The sequence below is a fragment of the Cetorhinus maximus genome, chromosome 2 (assembly GCF_964194155.1).
Source record: "Cetorhinus maximus chromosome 2, sCetMax3.hap1.1, whole genome shotgun sequence".
NCBI lineage: Eukaryota > Metazoa > Chordata > Chondrichthyes > Lamniformes > Cetorhinidae > Cetorhinus > Cetorhinus maximus.
In genome coordinates this window covers 60941105-60961097 of record NC_135880.1, presented here as the reverse complement: position 1 = coordinate 60961097, position 19993 = coordinate 60941105, and the positions used below count along the sequence as shown (strand labels likewise).

The following is a 19993-nucleotide window of genomic DNA, read 5'->3' as shown; positions in this document are numbered from 1 at the left end:
GGGAGCTCACACGATACTTACATCTTGCACAGGTGCCAAGGCTTTTCGTGGCTCCTGCATGAGTGGATGGATGGCTCCTGGGTGACAAGTGATATCCCTTGAACGGGTGGCTGATGACCCTACTCTGTCACCCAAGAACCGAGGCCGAGGAGAGATACGATAGGAGTCATGCCTCCACAAGGGCAGAGGTGGAGAGGACCAGCGGGCTGCTGAAGAGCATTGCAGTATCCTCCTGAGCATGTCTCCGTCATAGCTATCGCATGCTGTGCCCTGCACAACCTGACTCTGTCAAAGGGGGACTCACTGGAGGCTGAGGAAAGTGAGGCAGTTCCACAGGGAGGATGACTCAAGTGATTGCTCAGACGAAGAGCCTGGGGAGGTGCAGGGTGAGGACCTTGAGGCAGAGGACAGGAACCTTCATGGAGGCAGGGACACCAGGGATGCTTTGATCCAGCGGACCTTCAGATAGGCATCCAAGGCATCGATGCCTTGTCAAGCTAATGGCACGAGCTCCTTTGCTAACCTTTGGGAGAGGCTGTGACATAGTGGTATTGTCACTGGACTGGTTCCGCAGGTAATGCACAATGGTGAGGGCACATCACACTCACATGAGGAGCTGGCAGAGACAGAGAGGTCCCAGGCAGCCAGCAGTGGGAGCACAGCTGGAGACCAGGACCATGCTGTCTCTGAACCAGAGACCCAGGGTAATGCTCTGGGGACCCGGATTCGAATTCCACCACCACAGATGGTGGAATTTGAATTCAATAAATATCTGGAATTAAAAGTCTAATGATGACCATGAAACCATTGTCGATTGTCATGAAAACCCACCTGATTCACTAATGTTCTTTAGGGAAGGCAATCTGCTGTCCTTACCTGGTCTGGCCTACGTGTGACTCCAGACCAACAGCAATATGGTTGACTCTTAAAAATGCCCTCTGAACAAGGGCAATTAGGGATGGGCATTAAATGCTGGCCTAGCCAGCGAAACCCACACCCCATGAACAAATAAAAAAAACAACCAATAAATGAGAATCCAACCCAGTTCGCCAGTAGCACATAATGCCATACTTTTACAAGTCTGTGCTGCATCTGGCACCTATTCATACCATCCAGCCAACTCAGCCCATTTAAGTCAAATAAATGTTTATGTTACTTCACATGGACAAAGAAAGAACAAGTGTCCATCCCTAACACAGACGTCAAAATAATTAACGCAAATAATGTCAGGCACATTTATGGTCAATGGTCTCTCTGGCTATGATAGTTCAGTTTCCGATGAGAGGAGCCCATTATGTTTCCAGTTTCCACCACACAAGTATCTGTCACCTGCACTATTACCTACATCCGAGACCCCCACCTCACCACGATCGGAGGAGCGAGTTGGCCGTTGGCATTTCATCTCTAGTTCATGCTTCATGGGGATGCACAGATTTGGCACTCCTCCACCCGTTCTGTGGCGCTTCACAGCATTATGACTGCTCTTCTCCTGACAGGGAAAAATAGAAAGCCGCATTATTGCTCCCTCTCCCTGAAGGTCCTTTCCTGGTTACCCGCCCCGTCCTCCCACTCGGACATTAGGTAGGCCGTGTCACTGTGGCACATCTCATTCTGCAATGCGCTGAGGCCAGTTGTGCTGACATCTCACCCTTGGCAGGGCAGGCTTCAGTGCCAGTTGGCATACACACTCTTTAGACCCTTGAACATTCTGAGCAACGGGCACCTGACTAAAGTTCTCCACACAGGCCAATGCCATTTCTCCACTTACCCTTGCTGACCGCAGATCATTAAATATTTTGCGACACTGAAGCCACGTGCAGCGTACCACGTCGTGCCCACTGACCTGGCCGCCCATCTGACCAAGAAGGCCTGAACAGAGGCGACCTCTGTTCAGGCCTTCTTGGTCAGATGGGCGGCCTTCCCTTGCCGTCCCTGGGCATTAAGATATGCTGCCTGGCACTGACATCCTTGACCAGCACTCCCAGCCACTCATCTGAGAAATGTGGGGCAGAGTGCCCACCTGACTTGCCCTCCCACCTTCCATGACCAGCAGATGCTGACGCCATGACTGCACACCAGCGCATTTCTTGGATTGCTTCAAAACAGTTCCCTCAGCCTCCCCCACAATCCCCGGGAGCCTTCAAGGAGTTGCCTCTTCATTTTTGAACACCCCACTGGGTCCACATTGGACCCAGCACCTAGTTTGTTCCCACCCCTGTGCACAGAAAAAACATCCAGCAGTCGTGTTTCACGCTGGTTGGGCCTTAATTAGCCACCCACTGTAAGATCGTGTTCACAGAGTGAACTCAGCCGGAAGCGGGCTTTGCATCCGCTTCCGGCTGCACCGACTTCGGGCACACCCCGAAGGTAGAATTCAGGCCATAGTTTCTGTCAAGTGACCAGAGTATCTGTTTTTCCATTGTCCTCACATAACATTTCTGATGCCTAGGCCATTGTCAAACAATGGGATCTGAGTTTCGCCCATCTACATTACATCTTGATAGAATAAGGTTTTTTTCACGCGCATTCTTTGGATTTCAACTCTGAGGCTGAAAAGCCTGCAAGCAATATTGTGAAAACAAGTTTTTTTTATTATTTGGAGAAGGGCAGCCATTAATCACAGGAAAGGTCTTTTGCATTTTTTGTGACTTGTCCAGACATGAAGATTAGTTGAGTGATCTTATAGTCCCATGTGTATTGATAGGAAAGAAAAGATCATCTGACCTCTCAACTCCATTTTTTTTTAAAGTGTACATTTTGAATTTATATACCATAAAACCATATTGTATGAGCTTGACAGGGCCCAAAACTCAATGCAATACTCCAGGGCAATGCAGTTTGACCAAAGGCTCTGCAGTATCACTTGCTGACTTTCTTATTCCAACCCCTGTGAGGTAAGGATAAGCATTCTATTTGCCTTTTTGATTACTTTTTGTTCCCATGGACCAGCTATTAGTGCTCTGTTTACATGTACACACAAGTCCCTATGCTACTGCACAGTTCTTTATCTCTCATCATTTAAAAAGTATTCCTATTTTTCTTTTTCAGAACCTCATTCTTCCCCACATTGGATATGAGCTTGCATCAATTTGCCCTTGTCACTGTGTCCATATTACTTTGTAACCCCATGCTCCCATCTACAAATTTACTGTGCCTTATAAATTTGTATTATCTGCAGATTTGGATATACGATTCTCTATTCTTTCATCCAAGTCATTAACCTATATATAGTGAAAATCTGAAACTCCCGTAAAGATCCCTGGGGAACATTACTTTTCATATCGTTGCAATCACAGAGCATTCCTTCTATTGCTGCTCTCTATGTTCTACCACCCAACCAATTACCAGCACATGTCTCAAAGTCAGCAACATTTCTGTGTGTTTTTAATTTTTTCCCCATGACTTCAGCTGCAGTCTGTGTTTCTGTGGATGAGGAGGCACCGACTTGCTCTGGCCCATTTTTTGAGTTGGAGCAGTCATAGACTACAATGACAGTTCCACATCTTGCATTGATATCTGCAATGTGATAATTGCTGTCATAATCTTAACCTATATGGGGGCTGCAAACTTGGGAGTCATACCCGTCATTTGCTGCAAATCCTGAAGTGACTTCAATGTTTGCACATTGGTTTATATTCCTCAAACATCCTTTCTTTCAGAGGTTCATAAGATCTTAGTCAACTGATCTTGCAGCCAAGGGCAATGGATCAGAATCTCCATTGGACAATGGATGTGTCTTCAAATACTCCCACTCCTCCTGCTCACTGGAGCTCTGAATCACATAGTACTACTTCCTCACGGCCTGCATTACCATGGGTGAATGTATTTGAGCTGCTGCATGAAATTGAAAAAGTGAGTGATAACAGAGGTTGGAATCATATAGAAGAGGCTGAGGAAGAGGCACATGAAGCAAGATACAGATCAAGTAACTCTTCATCATCATCTTCCACCACTCATAGTTTTTGTACTAGGGCTGCAGTAAAGAGCACACAAAGTAAGAAGGTGTGAATGGCATCCAGAGAAATTGAGGAAACAGTGAAAGGTCAAAGTTTTCTGCTAGCTTGATGGTTTAAAGTGCTGCAGCTGGTAAGTATCAAGATTTGCACCAGCTCATTTCACTGACTCATTTGTCTCTCCATCTCCCACAGTGAGAGCTGAGTGTCTCCCCAGGAGCTTGATTGCTTGTTTCTTGTACAGGATTAACTCTTTTATATCTGCAGTGTTGCTTTGAGTCACCTGACTTTCACAGACATTATGAGCTGGTTTTCCAGAAACAAGATTGTGTGCATTAGGTGAAGGCTAACCTGTTAATGAATTTACTATATTTTTAAGAAATAAGCATGCAAGTAAATTTTGTGACGAGAGAAGGCCACACAAATTTCAAGTTGAAGAGCTAGAGATCTGGAGTGTGTGCCCAAGAGAAAAGGAAGACAGTGACAACTCTCTTCTTGCCTGCCTCATTAGGTCATTGAACTTATTGCTTGCACAGGTCTGCTGTTCCTAAAGTGAGAGAGATTGCACTCTGCCAATGCTACCTCTTCCCACATGGCTCCACATGATCTCGATGGAGAACAGTAACGTGTTTATTTATTTTATAGAATCCAAAGCCCAGGTATTTACTAAGAGAATGAAACAAAGGTTCATGATTTAAATCAAAAGAATTTTACAAATGCAAAAATCAAAGAACATGAATAATAATAACCACACTCTTTCTTAAATAGTCAGTTATATTAAAGGTATTAAAATTAGAATGAACTTTAAAGCGAACTTCCTAACTCAACTTTCCTCCTACACCATTTGACTTACACCCCAATAAACTCAAGTCAGGTACTTACCCAAAATTGGAAGATTAACCACTTGGTCTGAGTACTGCTTTGAAGATTCATATAAGGGCTGAGATTTCTTGGGACTTCTGCTTACTTCCAGCAAGGTTTTCCCTTTAAATCTTCTCCAACCATCTCATGCTTGTGGACTCCCAGTTCAACACAGATGTCGTTAGAGTCGTATGCATAGCCCCCTCCGTCAGAACTCTCCTGGTTCTACTATTCTTTAACTCTGGAGTCTTGCATCTAAGACTCTCTCTCTTTCTTCTCAGCTTGGCTATCTCTATAAGTTCAACTCACTGCTAGGAGCCCTTCAGTTAACAAGAGTTTTAAACTCTTTTAGCCAGCATACGGAATATCAAATGAACAGTGCTGGAAGAAGATGTTCCCTGTTCTGCAGCAGACTGTTCTCAACACCAAAACAACTGCTTGGAACAGAACCACACCCACAATCTATCACCCCTATAATTATCTTCTCGTTGATCCCTTTTCTATTGTTTGTCACCCAGACAACTTGTTCATATGATCATTTACTTGAAGCCAGGTGCTTTACCAGAAATCAACTCCTACAGAAACTGCATTGAATATTGCTGAAAAGAAAGACATGTTGTGGAAGCTTTTTGTCTTGCACACATCAGGACAAATGCAAGGATGCCAAATTGTATACAACAGGTGAAATGGGGGAGGGGGCTCATTTTATTTGGCAGGTCAACTCTGATTGGCAGAGGCATTGTCTTGGAGAAAGCAATGGAAAATTATAGGCTCTCCATGCTTCCGGGAATTCAAAAAGATGCAAGGTTTGTACACATTTCTTTTGTTTGCAGAGAACGGGACCTGCATAGGAATGTATGTCGCTTTTAGCAGGCGTAAATGAGGCATATTACGAGCTTGACTGATAACCTTAAATTGCTTGTTAGTGTAGCTTAATAGCACACTCAGGATTGTTCAATAAATGCTGCCCAATCACAAAATCACATCTAACTGTAGACATTTTGTTTTTGATAAAGCAATCAAAGGCTGGTTAAGTATGGTCTGTACTCTGCCTATCACGAAAATTTGAACAAACAGGTTAAGCAAGCCATTTCATCCTGCTACTATGCAGTAGTAACTGAATTGGCATTTTCCGCTAATAGAATGCTGCTGTCAGTCCAAAATGATGTTCTGCCTACCATACAACTCATGTTTGAATTTCAGTGCTAGTGCGATGCCAGGTACATAGGCAGTACACACCGATGATTGGCTAATCGAATCAAAGTGTTCCCCGGCTGTTTGTAATACACAGAGTACAGACCCTACTCATGAAATGCACACTTGCAAAACTGAAAACAAAATGCCTACTGTTAGATGTGATTCACAATTGGACAGCACTTGCTAAACAATTCTGAGTGCGCTAATAGCTATACCAGCAAACAATTTAAGATAATCATTTGAGCTCTCATGGGTGCAAAAGTGCGCACAGATTTCCCTGAGGCAAAGTGCTGCCTCAAGGAGATTGGTTCCGATTGAAAACTTCAAATAAAGGTGATAAAAAAATTTCCCTGCCATGTCCCCTAATGGGACACTGTCACATGAGTTGGGACATGTCCATAACTTTAATTGAAACATTTCATAAAAATTGAAATACCCTTATGAAACCTTATCCCGCCTGTGGATGAGGTTTCATGTTTTTTCCAAAGCCCGCCTGGGCTCCCAGCCTGCCCGCCAACCTTAAGGTCGGATGGGCAGGTCCATTAATCATCTTAATTAGTCTTTTAATAGCCTTAATAGGCCGTTGACAGTTCAGCGGGCGCACAGCCGATTTGCAAATCAAACTGAAAATCAAAATGACTCGGGGTGACGTCGGGACACATGCACAATGTATCCCTGCATCATTTTGCACGTCGGCGAGTGGGCCCCATCCCTGCTCACCGACCGGAAGATGCTGCCCTTCATTCCACAGTTCCAAAGAGTGTGCAGGGACAGAGGGACCTAGGGGTTCATGTGCATAGACCTTTGAAGGTAGAAGGACACATTGAAAGAGAAATTAGCAAAGCATATGGGATCTTGGGCTTCATAGATAGAGATATTAAGTACAAAAGCAGAGAAGTTATATGGAACCTTTATAAAGCACTGGTTAAGTTACAATGAGAGCACTGTGTCTAGTTCTGGTCACCATGCTTTAGGAAGGATGTGAGGGTGCAGAGGCGATTTGCCAGAATGATTCCAGTGATGTGGGATTTTAGCCACAATGTTAGGCTGGAGAAGCTGGGTTGTTCTTGGAGTAAAGGAGGTTGTGAGGAGATTTAATTCATGTGTACAAGATTATGGCAGGTTTAGATAAGGTGGACAAAGAAAAGCTGTTCCCATTTGGGACACAAATTTAAGGTTTTGGGCAAGAGATACTGGGAAGATGTGAGGAAGAACTTTTTTTACACAGTGTGGTAATGACCTGGAACTCACTGCCTACGAGGGTTGTGGAAGCAGAGAGACCAATGATTTCAAAAGGAAATTGGATTGAGGGAAATGAACTTGCAGGACAATGGGGTTGGGGAGGTGATGACGATGGTGTAATGGTATTGTCATTGGACTAGTAATCCAGAGACCCAGGGTAATGCTCTGGGGACCTGGATTTGAATCCCACCACGTGGTGGAATTTGAAACCATTGTTGACTGTTGTAAAACCCATCTGGTTCACTAATGCCCTTTAGGAGAGGAAATCTGCCATCCTTACCTGGTCTGGCCTACATGTGATGCCAAACCCACAGCAATGTAGTTGACTCTTAAATGCACTCTGAGCTAGGGCAACTAGGGATGGGTAATAAATGCTGGCTTGCCAGTGATGCCCACATCCTATGAATGAATAAAAAAAAATTGAACTGACTGGGTTGCTCTACAAAACCAGCATCAACATTAAACCAGCATAATGGCATCATGCCATTATGACTCCATGACTTGAGAAACCTTAGGGAAGCGGCAGCCATCTCTGAACCCCAAACACTGCCTGCAAGAGGATTCTCCAGGAGCTGTTCTTGCAATGGCAAGCCGCTGCCCTCAGGCTTGCAGTTTACTCAATTAAACAGTCAGATTGCATCTGATTTTTATGTTGCTCTGATCCCCTGCTATGTGAATTCAAGTAGCAGAAGTTTTAACACAGAGTGGGGCCCATGCAATGCTATCAAAATTGCATTGCCCTTGGAGATTTGTTACTAATTGCCCATTTAATGAGCTTAATTGGCTTCCCGCCGCTGCCAAACGGGTTGCCGTTATTGCACAGAAGCCACCTCTAGGAAAATTGGTAGGAGGCGGGAACATGTCAGAGAACCAAAACGATGCATTTTTCTCAAAATCTGTTCTCTCCCCCGCCTCAAAAGCAGCCTCCAAAGGCCTGGTTAAGTTCCCCCTTCATGTACCTTGTAAGAATGCAGAAATTCCCTTTTGAGACAAGAGCTTTCGGAAAATCCAAATTGTAAAGAGTTATAACTAGTTACCTGTTGCTCCTTCAGTTTTCTGCTGCTCTTTTCACTTGCTACAGGCTTTTAAAACCTGAAACATGTCTTCGCACCTACTAGTGTATTCATCCTGTTTTACACAGTTTTACTGCTTAAATGTCAATTACTATGTAAATAAGCTAACCCCACAATTTCCAGCATGCTTAGCACTGGAACTCACAAGCAGTGAAATGCCATCTCAAGACCACATGGATTTCATAGATAGCCCCATGGATTTGCCATTCTTCAGCCCATTCCAATGAAGACTTTGCCAGGAATGAAGGAAGGTAGTTTTGGAAACCCCACCACCACAATAACCCTAAATTGGCAGATACCAAAGGATCAGAACAAATTCTGTAGAACTTTCCCTTTTCAAACTTTTAAAAATTGAGTTGAATCCTTGATGTGGCAGGTTGCATATGATTTGTGGAAGGAATTAGGCCAACTTATGATCTTGTAAAATATTGAAAAGCATTCTATCAAGCTTCTTTCATTACAACAGTTGCTTTGATAATGGTTTCGATGCAATGCATTGAAGGGTTAAGCTAATGATACCTGTATTTTTAGACTGCTAACTTAATGTATTTATTACATGTTGCTTTTCATTCATCTGATACATTTTTCACACTTGTCAGTTAAATTTTTAATTAGTGCAGTTATTGATGGTTAAAATGTGTCCTCAACTGGGGTAGGTTTTCACCTCTGCCCGGGCAGTAATTTGACAGAGTGGGTTGCCGTTAGAACCCATCCAGTTTTCATCCCGTTGAAATCAATCGAAAAAAAAATCAGGTATCTTTTGCAAAGGAATGGTGATCTGTTTTTTCAGATTACTGCCCAGACAGTGAAAATGAAAGTTACCACAGTTCTTTCATTTTGTTACATTGAATTGCTTCAGTTGTCACTCTTGTTCTTAATCCTAGCCCAAATTAATGTTACTAATCGATAACTTAATGGGGAGAATTTTTAGGTCGGCGAGCTGGGGGGGCGAGGCCTGCTCGCCAACGCGTAAAATGATGCGGGGTGACGTCAGGCGGGCATCCTGATGTCACCCCACATCATTTAGATTTTCAGGTCGGCCACAAAAAGCCATTCATAAAGTAATTAAAACACTTAATGGACCTGCCCGTCCAACCTTAAGGTTGCCGAGCAGGCAAAGAACCCGGGCGGCCTTCAGAAAAAACATGAAACCTCATCCACGGGCGGGATGAGGTTTCATGAGGGATTTAAAATGTTCCAGAAATTTTTAAATAAAACTAATGGACATGTCCCAGCTCATGTAACAGTGTCACATGAGGGGACATGTCAATAATTTTTTTTCTCATCTTTATTCAATGTTTGAAACCTGAGCCGATCTCCCCGAGGCCGCACTTTACATCAGGGAGATATGTGCGCTCTTTCGCGCACATGTGCGAAAGAGGGCACTCCTGACTCAGGGAATCCCCCCCGCCACCCGCACCGAGAGCGCATTGTGCTTCCTGGCGCATGTCACACTGGGTGGGCCACCCACTCGCACTCGTTCCCACACAACCCCCCGAATGGGGGGGAAGATCCTGCCCAATGTTACTAATTGATCTTATGAAACAGGAATAAAGTAATGTCAGAAAAAGGAAATAAAAAGGGGAAGACGAGTTATAACAACCAAACTGTATGATTTTTTTTACACTGTAGTGTTGTGCAGTGACTGTATGGTAATATGCAAAGATACATAAAGATTGTAGTAGTGCACTGAAAGGCAATAATGGAACAGATTTTCAGATTGGCATAAGGTGGGGGATACATCTTGTTAGATCACTAGTGCATACAGTCTTCCAGCTAATCTCCTGGCTCTAAAATGCTAATAAATGGAACTGACCCTTTACACATCCTCCATCATCTTAGGATGGGATTGTGTTGCACTTAACATGCCCACTGAAAGGGGCGTAAAGAGAATCACTTTGCAAATAAATACTTTTTAAAAATCAGTGGCTTTTTATTGCTGATTATTTTTGTTTTCTAGAATACATAAAGAAAGTTTATGCAGAAACAAAAGCTGCTGAATATTGTTTACAAAATTACTGAAAAGCTATTTGTTGTTGAAGCATTTACAAGAGTTCAACAAAACAGGAAGATCATAAGGGGAAAATGATAAGGGAGCTGTAGAAGGCAAACTTACTGTACATCAAAAATTAACAGGCTTATAACTGTAAGCTACAAAATTCTGTGTTGGTTGAAGGTCAATCTTAAGTTAAAGAGGAGTTTCTTTTAAAGCAACCCAAACACTAGTTTATGGTTGAAGCTATAAAAAGTAAACAAAAATACTTGGTGTCATGATGATAGCTGATTGTGTGTGTGGACTTGATATTAGATACAATACGGTACTTGGATAAGATACTGTAAGGCGCACTCTGTACTACATATGGGGTCACCTAACCTGAGGGTCTGAAGGTCAGAAAGCACATGTTAGGGAATTAGCCAGCATGGCAGATTAAGTGATGTTGTTCTTGCAGTTAAATCTGTGACTTTGAGTATTGTTCTTTCAGCCTGAGATGTGACATTGGCAACGAGAATTATTATGGAGCTATTTAGGATTGTGTCATGGCATTTGCTGGAGCTGATATGTTTGCAGTCTGGGGAATTGATCTGTTTGATCTGGCGGGTGATGCTAGGATCATCAGCGTGAAATGGAAAGTGTGGCTGGAGGAGTTCGAAGCATATGCTGACAGTTATAGTCTGTTTTTGGATGGGGTGACATTGGTGCAGGAAGCATAGCGACGGGCCTTATTGTTGTTCAATGTGAGTGCTTTGGTGAGGGAGACTTTCAAGACATTACCTGACAAGGGACAAAAGGCAGATTATGAACATGCAGTGAAAGCTTTGAAGGACCATTATGCGGTGACACCAAATGCCACATTCCAAAGACATGTTTTCCGTCAGATGAGACAGAAAGAGGGGGAAATAGTAACACAATTTGTAACCCATTTGAGGCAGGCATCAGATGGATGCAATTATGTTACAACAGATCTGAATAACCAGATAATGGATCAGGTAGTCCAACATTGCAAGTTGGATAAGCTGCTGGAAAGAGGAGGTGACTTAACATTGGACGATACTTTGAAAATGACTGCTGCCTTGGAAGCAGTGGATGGACTATGCAGAAAATATGGGGGCAAAGACCATTTTGCCAAGAAGTGCAGAAGCAAATCTGAAGAGAGAGGGAAGCCTGGCAAGTCACGTAAAGGAAAGAGAGATGAAAGTAGCACAACTGTGAGACGAGCTGAAGAAGATGCAGAGAGTGAGGACACAAATTGCAATCATGGATACATGTTTTCTGTCATTCGGAGCAACCACAAGAAAGTTCCAGTGATTATTGGTGGTGTTAAAGTGAGCATTACTGTAGATTCAGGCAGTGACAGTAATGTCATCAACAGAGCATTGCAAGAGGAACTGAAGCAAAGAGAATCAAATGCATATTTCGAAAAATGTGTCAAAAAGCTCTATCCTTACATACTTAAAACCTCACTTCAAACTTTTGCATGCTTCATTGCAGATGTGAGAGCTGGGATCAGAATGTGGAGACAGAATTTGTCATGATTGAGGAGAATGGTGAGCCTCTTCTGAGCAGTGCTGGTGAGATGCATGCTGAACGCCCAAGAATCATTGCCTATGCGAGCAGATCTTGACAGATGTGGAGAGGAGACATTCTCAGATGGAGAAAGAGGCTTTGGGATTGGTGTGGACATGTGAAAGTTTCCCTGCATACTTGTTAGGCATTGAATTTGAATTTGTGAAGGATCAAAAGCCATTAGAGATTATTTATTTTCCCAGATCCAAACCATGTTCCCAAATTGAAAGATGGGTTTTGAGACTCCAGCGGTACAAGTGCCAGGTGATTTACATTGCTGGAAAGATGAACATTGCTGACCCACTGTCACGACTATTGATGGAGGTTCAAACATACAGATCCTCACTGGAGAAGGAAGCAGAGTCACTCATGTGGTTTGTGGCAGTGCATGCTACACCCAGAGCAATGATAACTAGAGAGATTGAAAAGAGTCGCAAAGATCCAGAATTGAATTATACCAGACAGAGAATCTAAGCTGGAAACTGGGAGAATTGCCCATTCAAGGCGTACATCGCTATATGAGATAAACTGCGCACAATTGGGGAATGTGTTCTCCGAGGCAGCAGACTTGTAATGCCACCAAAGCCTAGGCCCAGTCTGGTGATACTAGCTCATGAGGGTCACTTTGGAGTGATTGGTACTAAGCAAAATTTACGAACCAAAGTATGGAGGCCAGGGATGGAGAAAGATGTGGAGCAGTTTGTCCAAACGTGTCATGGATGTCACCTTGTCAGCTGACAATCTACCAAGACTAGTATGTTGCACACTGCTACCTGTTGGACTATGGGAGAATGTAGCAGTTAACTTCTTAATTCCACTTCCATATGGAGAGTCCATGCTAATGGTGAGTGACTACTACAGCCATTACTGTGAGTATGGTGTGATGAAGTCTACAACAGCAGAGAAATGGGGTCTGCAGTGACTTAAATATTTGCAAGGCACGGTCTACCAGTCATTCTATATTCAGACAATGGGCCACAATTCATTTCACAGACCTTTGCAGATTACATGCAACTCACATGCATTCACCATCACAGAGTAATCTCTAAATGGCCACAGGCAAATGTGGAAGTGGAACAACAAAATCAATCTTTACAGAATTGGATGAGGATTGCTCAGACTGAGGGCAAAAATTGGAAGGAAGCATTTCTGTCATATGTGGCCATGTATAGAGCAACTCCACAAACTATGACAGGAAAGAGCCCTGCTAAACTGCTGATTGGATGCAAAATATGCACCAAGATGCCAGAGCTGAGGGACTTTGGTGTTGATCAGGAGGTCCGAATTCATGATGGTGAGAAAAAGTTTTATGCAAACCACAGAAGGGGAGCAAGACAGTTTGATGTGATGCCAGGTGATGAAGCACTACTGAGACAGGGGAATCCAAGTAAGAATGGATACACCATTTTACCCCAAGCTGTACACTGTCATCACCAAGAAGGGAAACAGTATGCTTTGCGGTCATCAGAAGGAGTACTGTATGACAGAAATTCTTCATGCATCAAAAAAGTATCATGGACAAAGACACAGCAGCAGGTGAACCAGATGTAGGGGCTGAGGCGAAGCTGACATCCAGCAATCCAAAGGTCCAAGCCAGGAATGCTGATGGCAGAGAGACAGCTTGCTGTCCAGAGGAAAAACTATTGGCTCCAGCAGGGATGACAGCACCTCCTAACCCTGATGCGATAACCATAGTTCCTGAGACAATAGGCAGATCATGACGCAAAAGGAGGTCACCAAAGCGATACAAAGGTTTTGTGTGATTTAGCAACAGAACATGAAGTGGAAATCAGTTTGGAGCAATAATTTGTGATTTAAAATAATGTGATTTCAAATTGAAAAACAGCGAATCTTGATACAAAGATTGTGCCGACTTGTGAAGCTTTATGTGTTGTGATTATGTTCAAAACAAAAAGGGTGTACGCCGAACGCTAGATATTATATGGTATTGAGATACTGTAAGGTGCACCCTGTATTGCATATGAGGTCACCTGACATGGGAGTTGTTGAAGGTGAGATAGCACATGTTAGGGAGTTAGTTAGCATGGCAGAGTGAATTATGTTGTTCTTGCAGTCATATCTGTGACTTGGAGTGTTGTTCTTTCAGCCTGAGATGTGACACCTGGATCTGCCATTATGGCTTCAGCAAAATGGTAGGACCTAAAACAAATACCTGGTAAAGACAGCAGGGAAGTAGTTGCAGAGTTCTACTGTCCGCTGTAGCCAATTAGCAACATGGAAATGACAATCAGTCTCTATTGACCACTTTTCTCAATCTTATGTATCAGTTTCCTTCTGTTGGCAAAGGGATCAACCAATGTATTGCCCATAAATGTATCCAAGAACTGACTGATGCATTGTTCACATTGCCAGCAGTTTTAATCTCCTTTCCCACTGACAGAAGCATGACATAGCCATTTGATTTCACTGCACCACTGCATTTCCTGTTGTACAGGGATTAATTGATGGCATCCCTATGGCCATCCAGCCAGCAGGTTTCTGTTCATCCTCACTGTGACTCGCTTAGCTAGTGTTTGAAAATGCTCGTGAGGGTGAAATAGGATGGAATGAGATTCTGTCTTGTTCTGTGCAATTGGTAGTGCTGTCAGACTACTGTTCCAGCCCTAATGTGACAGAAAGGGACAAATGTAGAAGGAGTACATACTGTGCACAGCCTTCTGTCCAACCTATGACTGAGCAACTGACCATGCATCATATAGCTAGGTTGTGTTGTACTATGTATGGGCATGCATTAAAAGATACTGGAAGAAAATTGGACTTCTCTGTCCCTATTTAAAAATCCCTGCCAGGGTGCAATCAACTGTGCACATGTGGCCATCAAGGCGCCAGCGGGTGAGCTGGATACCTTCATCAACAGGAAGGGATTCCACTCCATGAACGTGCAGATAACGTGTGCCCATAGGATGCAGATTCCGCAAGTCTGTGCAAGGTACCCAGGCAGCTCCCATAACGCTTACATCCTGAGACACTCCCAGGTGCTAAGGCTCTTCAGTGCTCCAGCCCGACGAGATGGATGACTGCTGGGTGACAAGGGCTTTCCCCTGCAGAACTAATGAAGCACCCAGAGGCTTGTTGAACAGAAACACATTTAATGCTGTAGTGCCTGGCATACGTAATACAAATTAAATTAAGAGGTGTTATCTATCACACCAAATAACATTTAACGTAAAAGTGGGGGGAAAAGTATCACCAGTGATAAGCCCATGTTGTGCTTAAGGTGCTTTAAGTTTTCGCTTGCGGGTGCTACGTCTAGGTGCTCCCCCCTCGTTGGCACTGGCATTGGAGACAGCCTGCTCACTCTGCTGTCCTGTTGGCATTGATGACCTTGGCGGGCATCCTCTGGCCCGTGGAGCCTGTGCTGGCCCCCTCTGGGAGGGAGCGGCCAGTGCCACAGCTGGCATCTCCCCAATCGCCACAGCCTCATCGGATGCCACAGTCACTGGCAGAGGGGCAGAGGAGCAGCTGCCATCATCCGGAGTACCCTGAGAGGAGCTCGCAGAGACAACAAGCATCTTGTGTGCCAACGTAACGTCGCTTTGGACCTCCCTGCTCACCTTTGATGGATGGGCACCTAACTGGATGCTGGGTGCCCAATCCATCTCCCACACTGACAGCGACCACCTGAGGTCATTGCCGATATGGGGGCTTGCAGGTCGGAGCGAATCCCCAGGAAGCCCTGATACAGCTCCTGGAGGAGTCTCTCCATGAGAATTGCAACCCTCTCCTTGGAGGAGGCAGTGCGCTCGGTCATGAGGGTGATTGCATTGCTCATGGTCCGCAGGGACTCCTATACAATGGAGACCATGGCATGCATTCCCTCATATATCTCCGCCAGATCCTCCCGCACACCCTGCTGACTTCCAGCATCTGCTGCCTCAGGGACGACTTCAGAGGCACATCATCAGCCACCGACTGAGCAGTTCCTGGTCCCCAACAGTCCTCCGCCTGCCAGCGTCCTGGGCACTCTCTGTCACCGCCTGCACCTCAAGCAAGTGTGAAGCACCCTTACTGATGTGCACGGAGATACTAGCTGCCGATATAATGCCCACCAAGGTGCTGGTATCTGTGCTGGTGCCTGTTTGGCTGAGAGGGTGTGACACAGGTGCGTTGTGATAGTTGCTGTCCTCTGGGGTCAGTGGTGGGCCTTCAGGCTCCTCACCCCGATGGGCTGCTGGTGAGCCTGAAAGGAAGAACAGGGACGTGTCATTAGTTGAAGTAATTACACTGTTACTGTGCATGCCTGGCACCCAGATCAGGGTGCCCTCGTCTTCCATTATCAATGGGGATTCCATGTTTGAGGCTCACATCAATTTAGAGACAACAGTGGAATGGTTTCTATTACAGACATTCTGATCTCAGTGCACTGCACTCTTACCTCCCTATAGCATCCCAACCTCACCGTGGCCGGTTGACCTAGACGCATGGCGCCTCTCCAGCTCCAGGGCCTCCTGCTCATATTAAGTTAGGATGAGTAGGTGGGGCGGTCCACCGCCAGTCCACAACCTCTCGGCATTGTTATGGGATGTCTTCTCCTGAAAGGACAGTGGAGCATTGATTAGTCCACCCTGTACCTGCATTGCCATTGCAGCCTGGTCAACCCCACCTGAGGAATACCTCATAGGGCTCAGCCGAGTTGTGACCCTGGAGCGACAAGACATCCATTCCAAGCAGCCAGGGTTCACCACCTTGCCCATTTGCTGCATCATTGATATTTGCCACTCATACTCCAAGGGGGGCGGTGTGGGCAGCTCCTAACTGCTGTGCTAAGTGACCCATGCCAACACGGTACTCGACAGATTCCCGATCGCAGGAGATCATTGAACCACTTATGGCACTGCACCCATGTGCGCCTCATCACATCATGGGAGCTCACCCTGGATGCCACCTCCTCCCAGGCATTTTTGGTGAGGTTGGGAGGCCTTCTCCTCCCGTCCCTGGGGACAAGGATCTCTCTCCGTGCTGCCACCTCATCAGAAAAACGTGGGGCCGACTGCCCCACCAACCTGCTCCCCCCCCACCTGCCGTGTTCACCAGTAACGAGCTCCGTCACGAGTTGCGAGTGCTTCACTGGCAGCTTCCGCATGGCTGCCATGGTTACTTTTGAATTGGCCGTCGGGTTGCCATTGGACCCAGCGGACATTGAGCTCCTGCCCCCACCTGCCCCTTTTCGCTGTTGCCACTATTGCGTCTTACACTGGGTGGGCCTTAATTGACCCACCCGCGTAAAATCGCAGTGCGGAGCTGATCGCGGTCGGCTTCCCGACCACCCCCGCCTGCTCCTGCCGAGCCCGCACGCTGGATGTAAAATTCTGGCCTATGTTATGGTTCATGGAAGCCATTGTGCATGAGACCTGTTACAATACCTGATTCACAACATCCAGGTATCTGTTGTTAATTTTGTTTCACAGCAAATCGACTTGTAATTTGTAGTCCAAAAGAGAGTGATGCTCTTTATCCTTGCACAAGCTCACAGTAATATTCACCACTTTTGGAACTTAGAAGTGGATGCCCACCTCATTGAGCTGATGTCTTATGGAGTAATCCAGCAGGTTGTTGAAATGGATGCAGCACTTCCTCAGGGGCCATGAACACAGGTCATAAAAAGTGGCCATTTGTTTTACGGAACATCAATGCATCTGAGGAGCATGCTTGATCAGAATGCAAAAGTGAAATGCTGCAGATGCTGAAAATATGAAATAAACTCAGAAAATGCTGGAAGTACTCGGCAGATCAAGCAGCATCTGTGAAGAGAAACAGAGTTAAAGTTTCAGGTTGATGACCCTTGCCTCAAGTCAGACATGGTCCCATCCTGTTCAAAATGGCCATCATTACTAACCTCTTCAAAAAAATCTACTCATTAAAGATGCAAAACAAATGTAAGGGTCTTGTTCGTGTTAGTTTTACTTGATAAACAGGTGAAGCAATTTCTTGACCATGTAATGGTAACCTTCATAATTTTCTTTGAATGCTGCTATATTACATGAATTTTACTCTGAAAACAAGGTCCCCTTGTTCTGTACTATAATTTAGAAATCAATATATGACTATATTTTTGAGAACAAACTAAAACTTCCATGTCAATTTCAGTTCCAAACATATATCCCATTTTAGATCACAAATGAACAGGAACGCAGCAAGGCAGTTAAAAATGGGGTGAGTTGGCTTCATCATGCAGAAGCTTTAGTTTCCTGGGTACAATCGCATAGCTACAATCGCAGATGGGCATCAGTTTCAGCCACTAGCTGTGACCATGGGGCATTGTTGGCCCAATCCATGTGGTGTTGCCTGGCCTATTGACAACAATTATTACACAGCAACTCCAAGCATCCCTCCATATTTAATTTATTCAGTTAGTTTTATGTCTGAGTTCAGCTGAAGACACAGAAGCCATTGAAAACCATTGAAGCCAGTTCCTTGAAATCTTGGTATTAGATTACTGAAACCATCATCCATGCCTTTGGTACCTCTACCGTCCCATCAACTTGAGGTAATCCAAATCTTTGCTACCTGTGTGCTAACTCATGTCAAGTCCATTTCGCCCATTACCCCATTGCTTGTTGACCTACATTGACTCCTGATTAAATAACACCTTGATTTTAAAATTCTCATCCTTGTTTTCAAATTCCTCTATGGTGTTGCCCCTCCCTATCTAGGTAATCTCTTTCAACCCTACAACTCTCTGAGATATCATCCTCTCGTCCAATTCTGAACTCTTGAACATCCTTGATTTTAATTGCTCCACCATTAGAAGCTGTTCTTTCAGCTGCCAAGACCCAAAGCTCTTAAATTCCCTCTCTAAATCTCTCTGCCTCTCTTCATTTGTTTTCTTCTTTAAGACATTGCTTAAAACTCTTTGACCAAGCTTTTGGCCATCTGCACTAATATCTCCTTATGTGGCTCTATGTCAGATTTTGTTTGGTAACAGTCCTGTGAAACACTTTACGATAAAGATGCTATATAAATACAAGATGGTGTTTTCTATTCATCTTTTTCTGCTTGTTCCTTTATAAAAGTAATATCCTGGCCCAATCACTGAACTATAATCATTGCAAACTAAAGGAGAAAAGTTTAAAAGTTAAAACTGTGCTGTCATACTTAAGATAATATTAATAATATCTTGATTCTTTGAATTAGAATGCAGAAGTGTTCACTTAAAAGGCAATTGGTATTATTTTAGATCACATTAAAATCCTTACATCTTCTGGTCTTGGCAAGATAATTATCTGTGAAATTGAAATTAATTATACTTTATTGTCGAAGATATTTTGCTTTTTGTTCTGTATGAGAGATAAATACAGTGTCTTTGAGTACCCAGTCATATCTGTTCTGATGTAGTTAATATTAGTGTCACTCCATAAAAAGTAACCATAAAATTAGAATTAGGAGCCAAACTGATAAAAAGTGTTTGCTGCAACACACTTGGGTTTTTTTTGTTTGTTTTGAATTAACAGTCATTTACTTATGTATAATGTATCTGTATTGCAGTAATTATAATCAAACTGCTTCTAAAACCATATTAATTGGAAGGTATCTAAGGTAATGAACCTTTTCTGTAAACCTAGAGTGGACATCTGCAGCTAATATTGTTATTACCATAAAAAATGAAGGTGCATATTATTCTAATGTTGTGACCTCAAATGATTAAGGTAGAAGCTTTGCAAGTGGCAGCTTTTATGATTATGAGGTCTGCTGTAAGGTACGAAATTCATGTCACACATCACTTATTAATCACACATTTTTGAGGAAGACCAATTATGATTTTTGTGAAGTTGTATTGGTTTGTCAAAATTTAACCTTTTAGAAAACATTTTATGGTATTTCAAGTTTCCGCCAAATGCAATTTCATAAGGAATGATTTTAAACCCGCCCAGCTAGTAGACAGGTTTAAATCATTTGGGAGACTTAATCACCAATGTCTTGCTCCCCTCCTGCAGTGTTCTATTTTAACCTGCTGTTCTGAGCAGGTGGCAAGGATACCCAACTGAAACTGGTATCTTCAAATATGCAAAACAAAAACAAAAATACCTGGAAAAACTCAGCAGGTCTGGCAGTTCAACTGTGTTCCTCTCCGCAGATGCTGC

General features: G+C 44.0%; 1 protein-coding gene across 9 annotated transcripts in view; it reads left to right on the top strand.

Moving 5' to 3' along the window:
• Nucleotides 1–19993, top strand: part of arb2a (ARB2 cotranscriptional regulator A) — a 918141-nt gene that overhangs the window by 490625 nt on the left and 407523 nt on the right. Inside the window, exon 11 of one of the 9 annotated variants that reach the window (XM_078565152.1) lies at nt 11817–12043. The exons of the other annotated variants lie outside the window; for them this stretch is intronic. Coding sequence (XP_078421278.1) covers nt 11817–11860 — 44 coding nt within the window. The 3' untranslated portion in view covers nt 11861–12043. Of the gene's footprint in view, nt 1–11816; nt 12044–19993 lie in introns of those variants that run through there. 9 annotated transcript variants of the gene reach the window in all.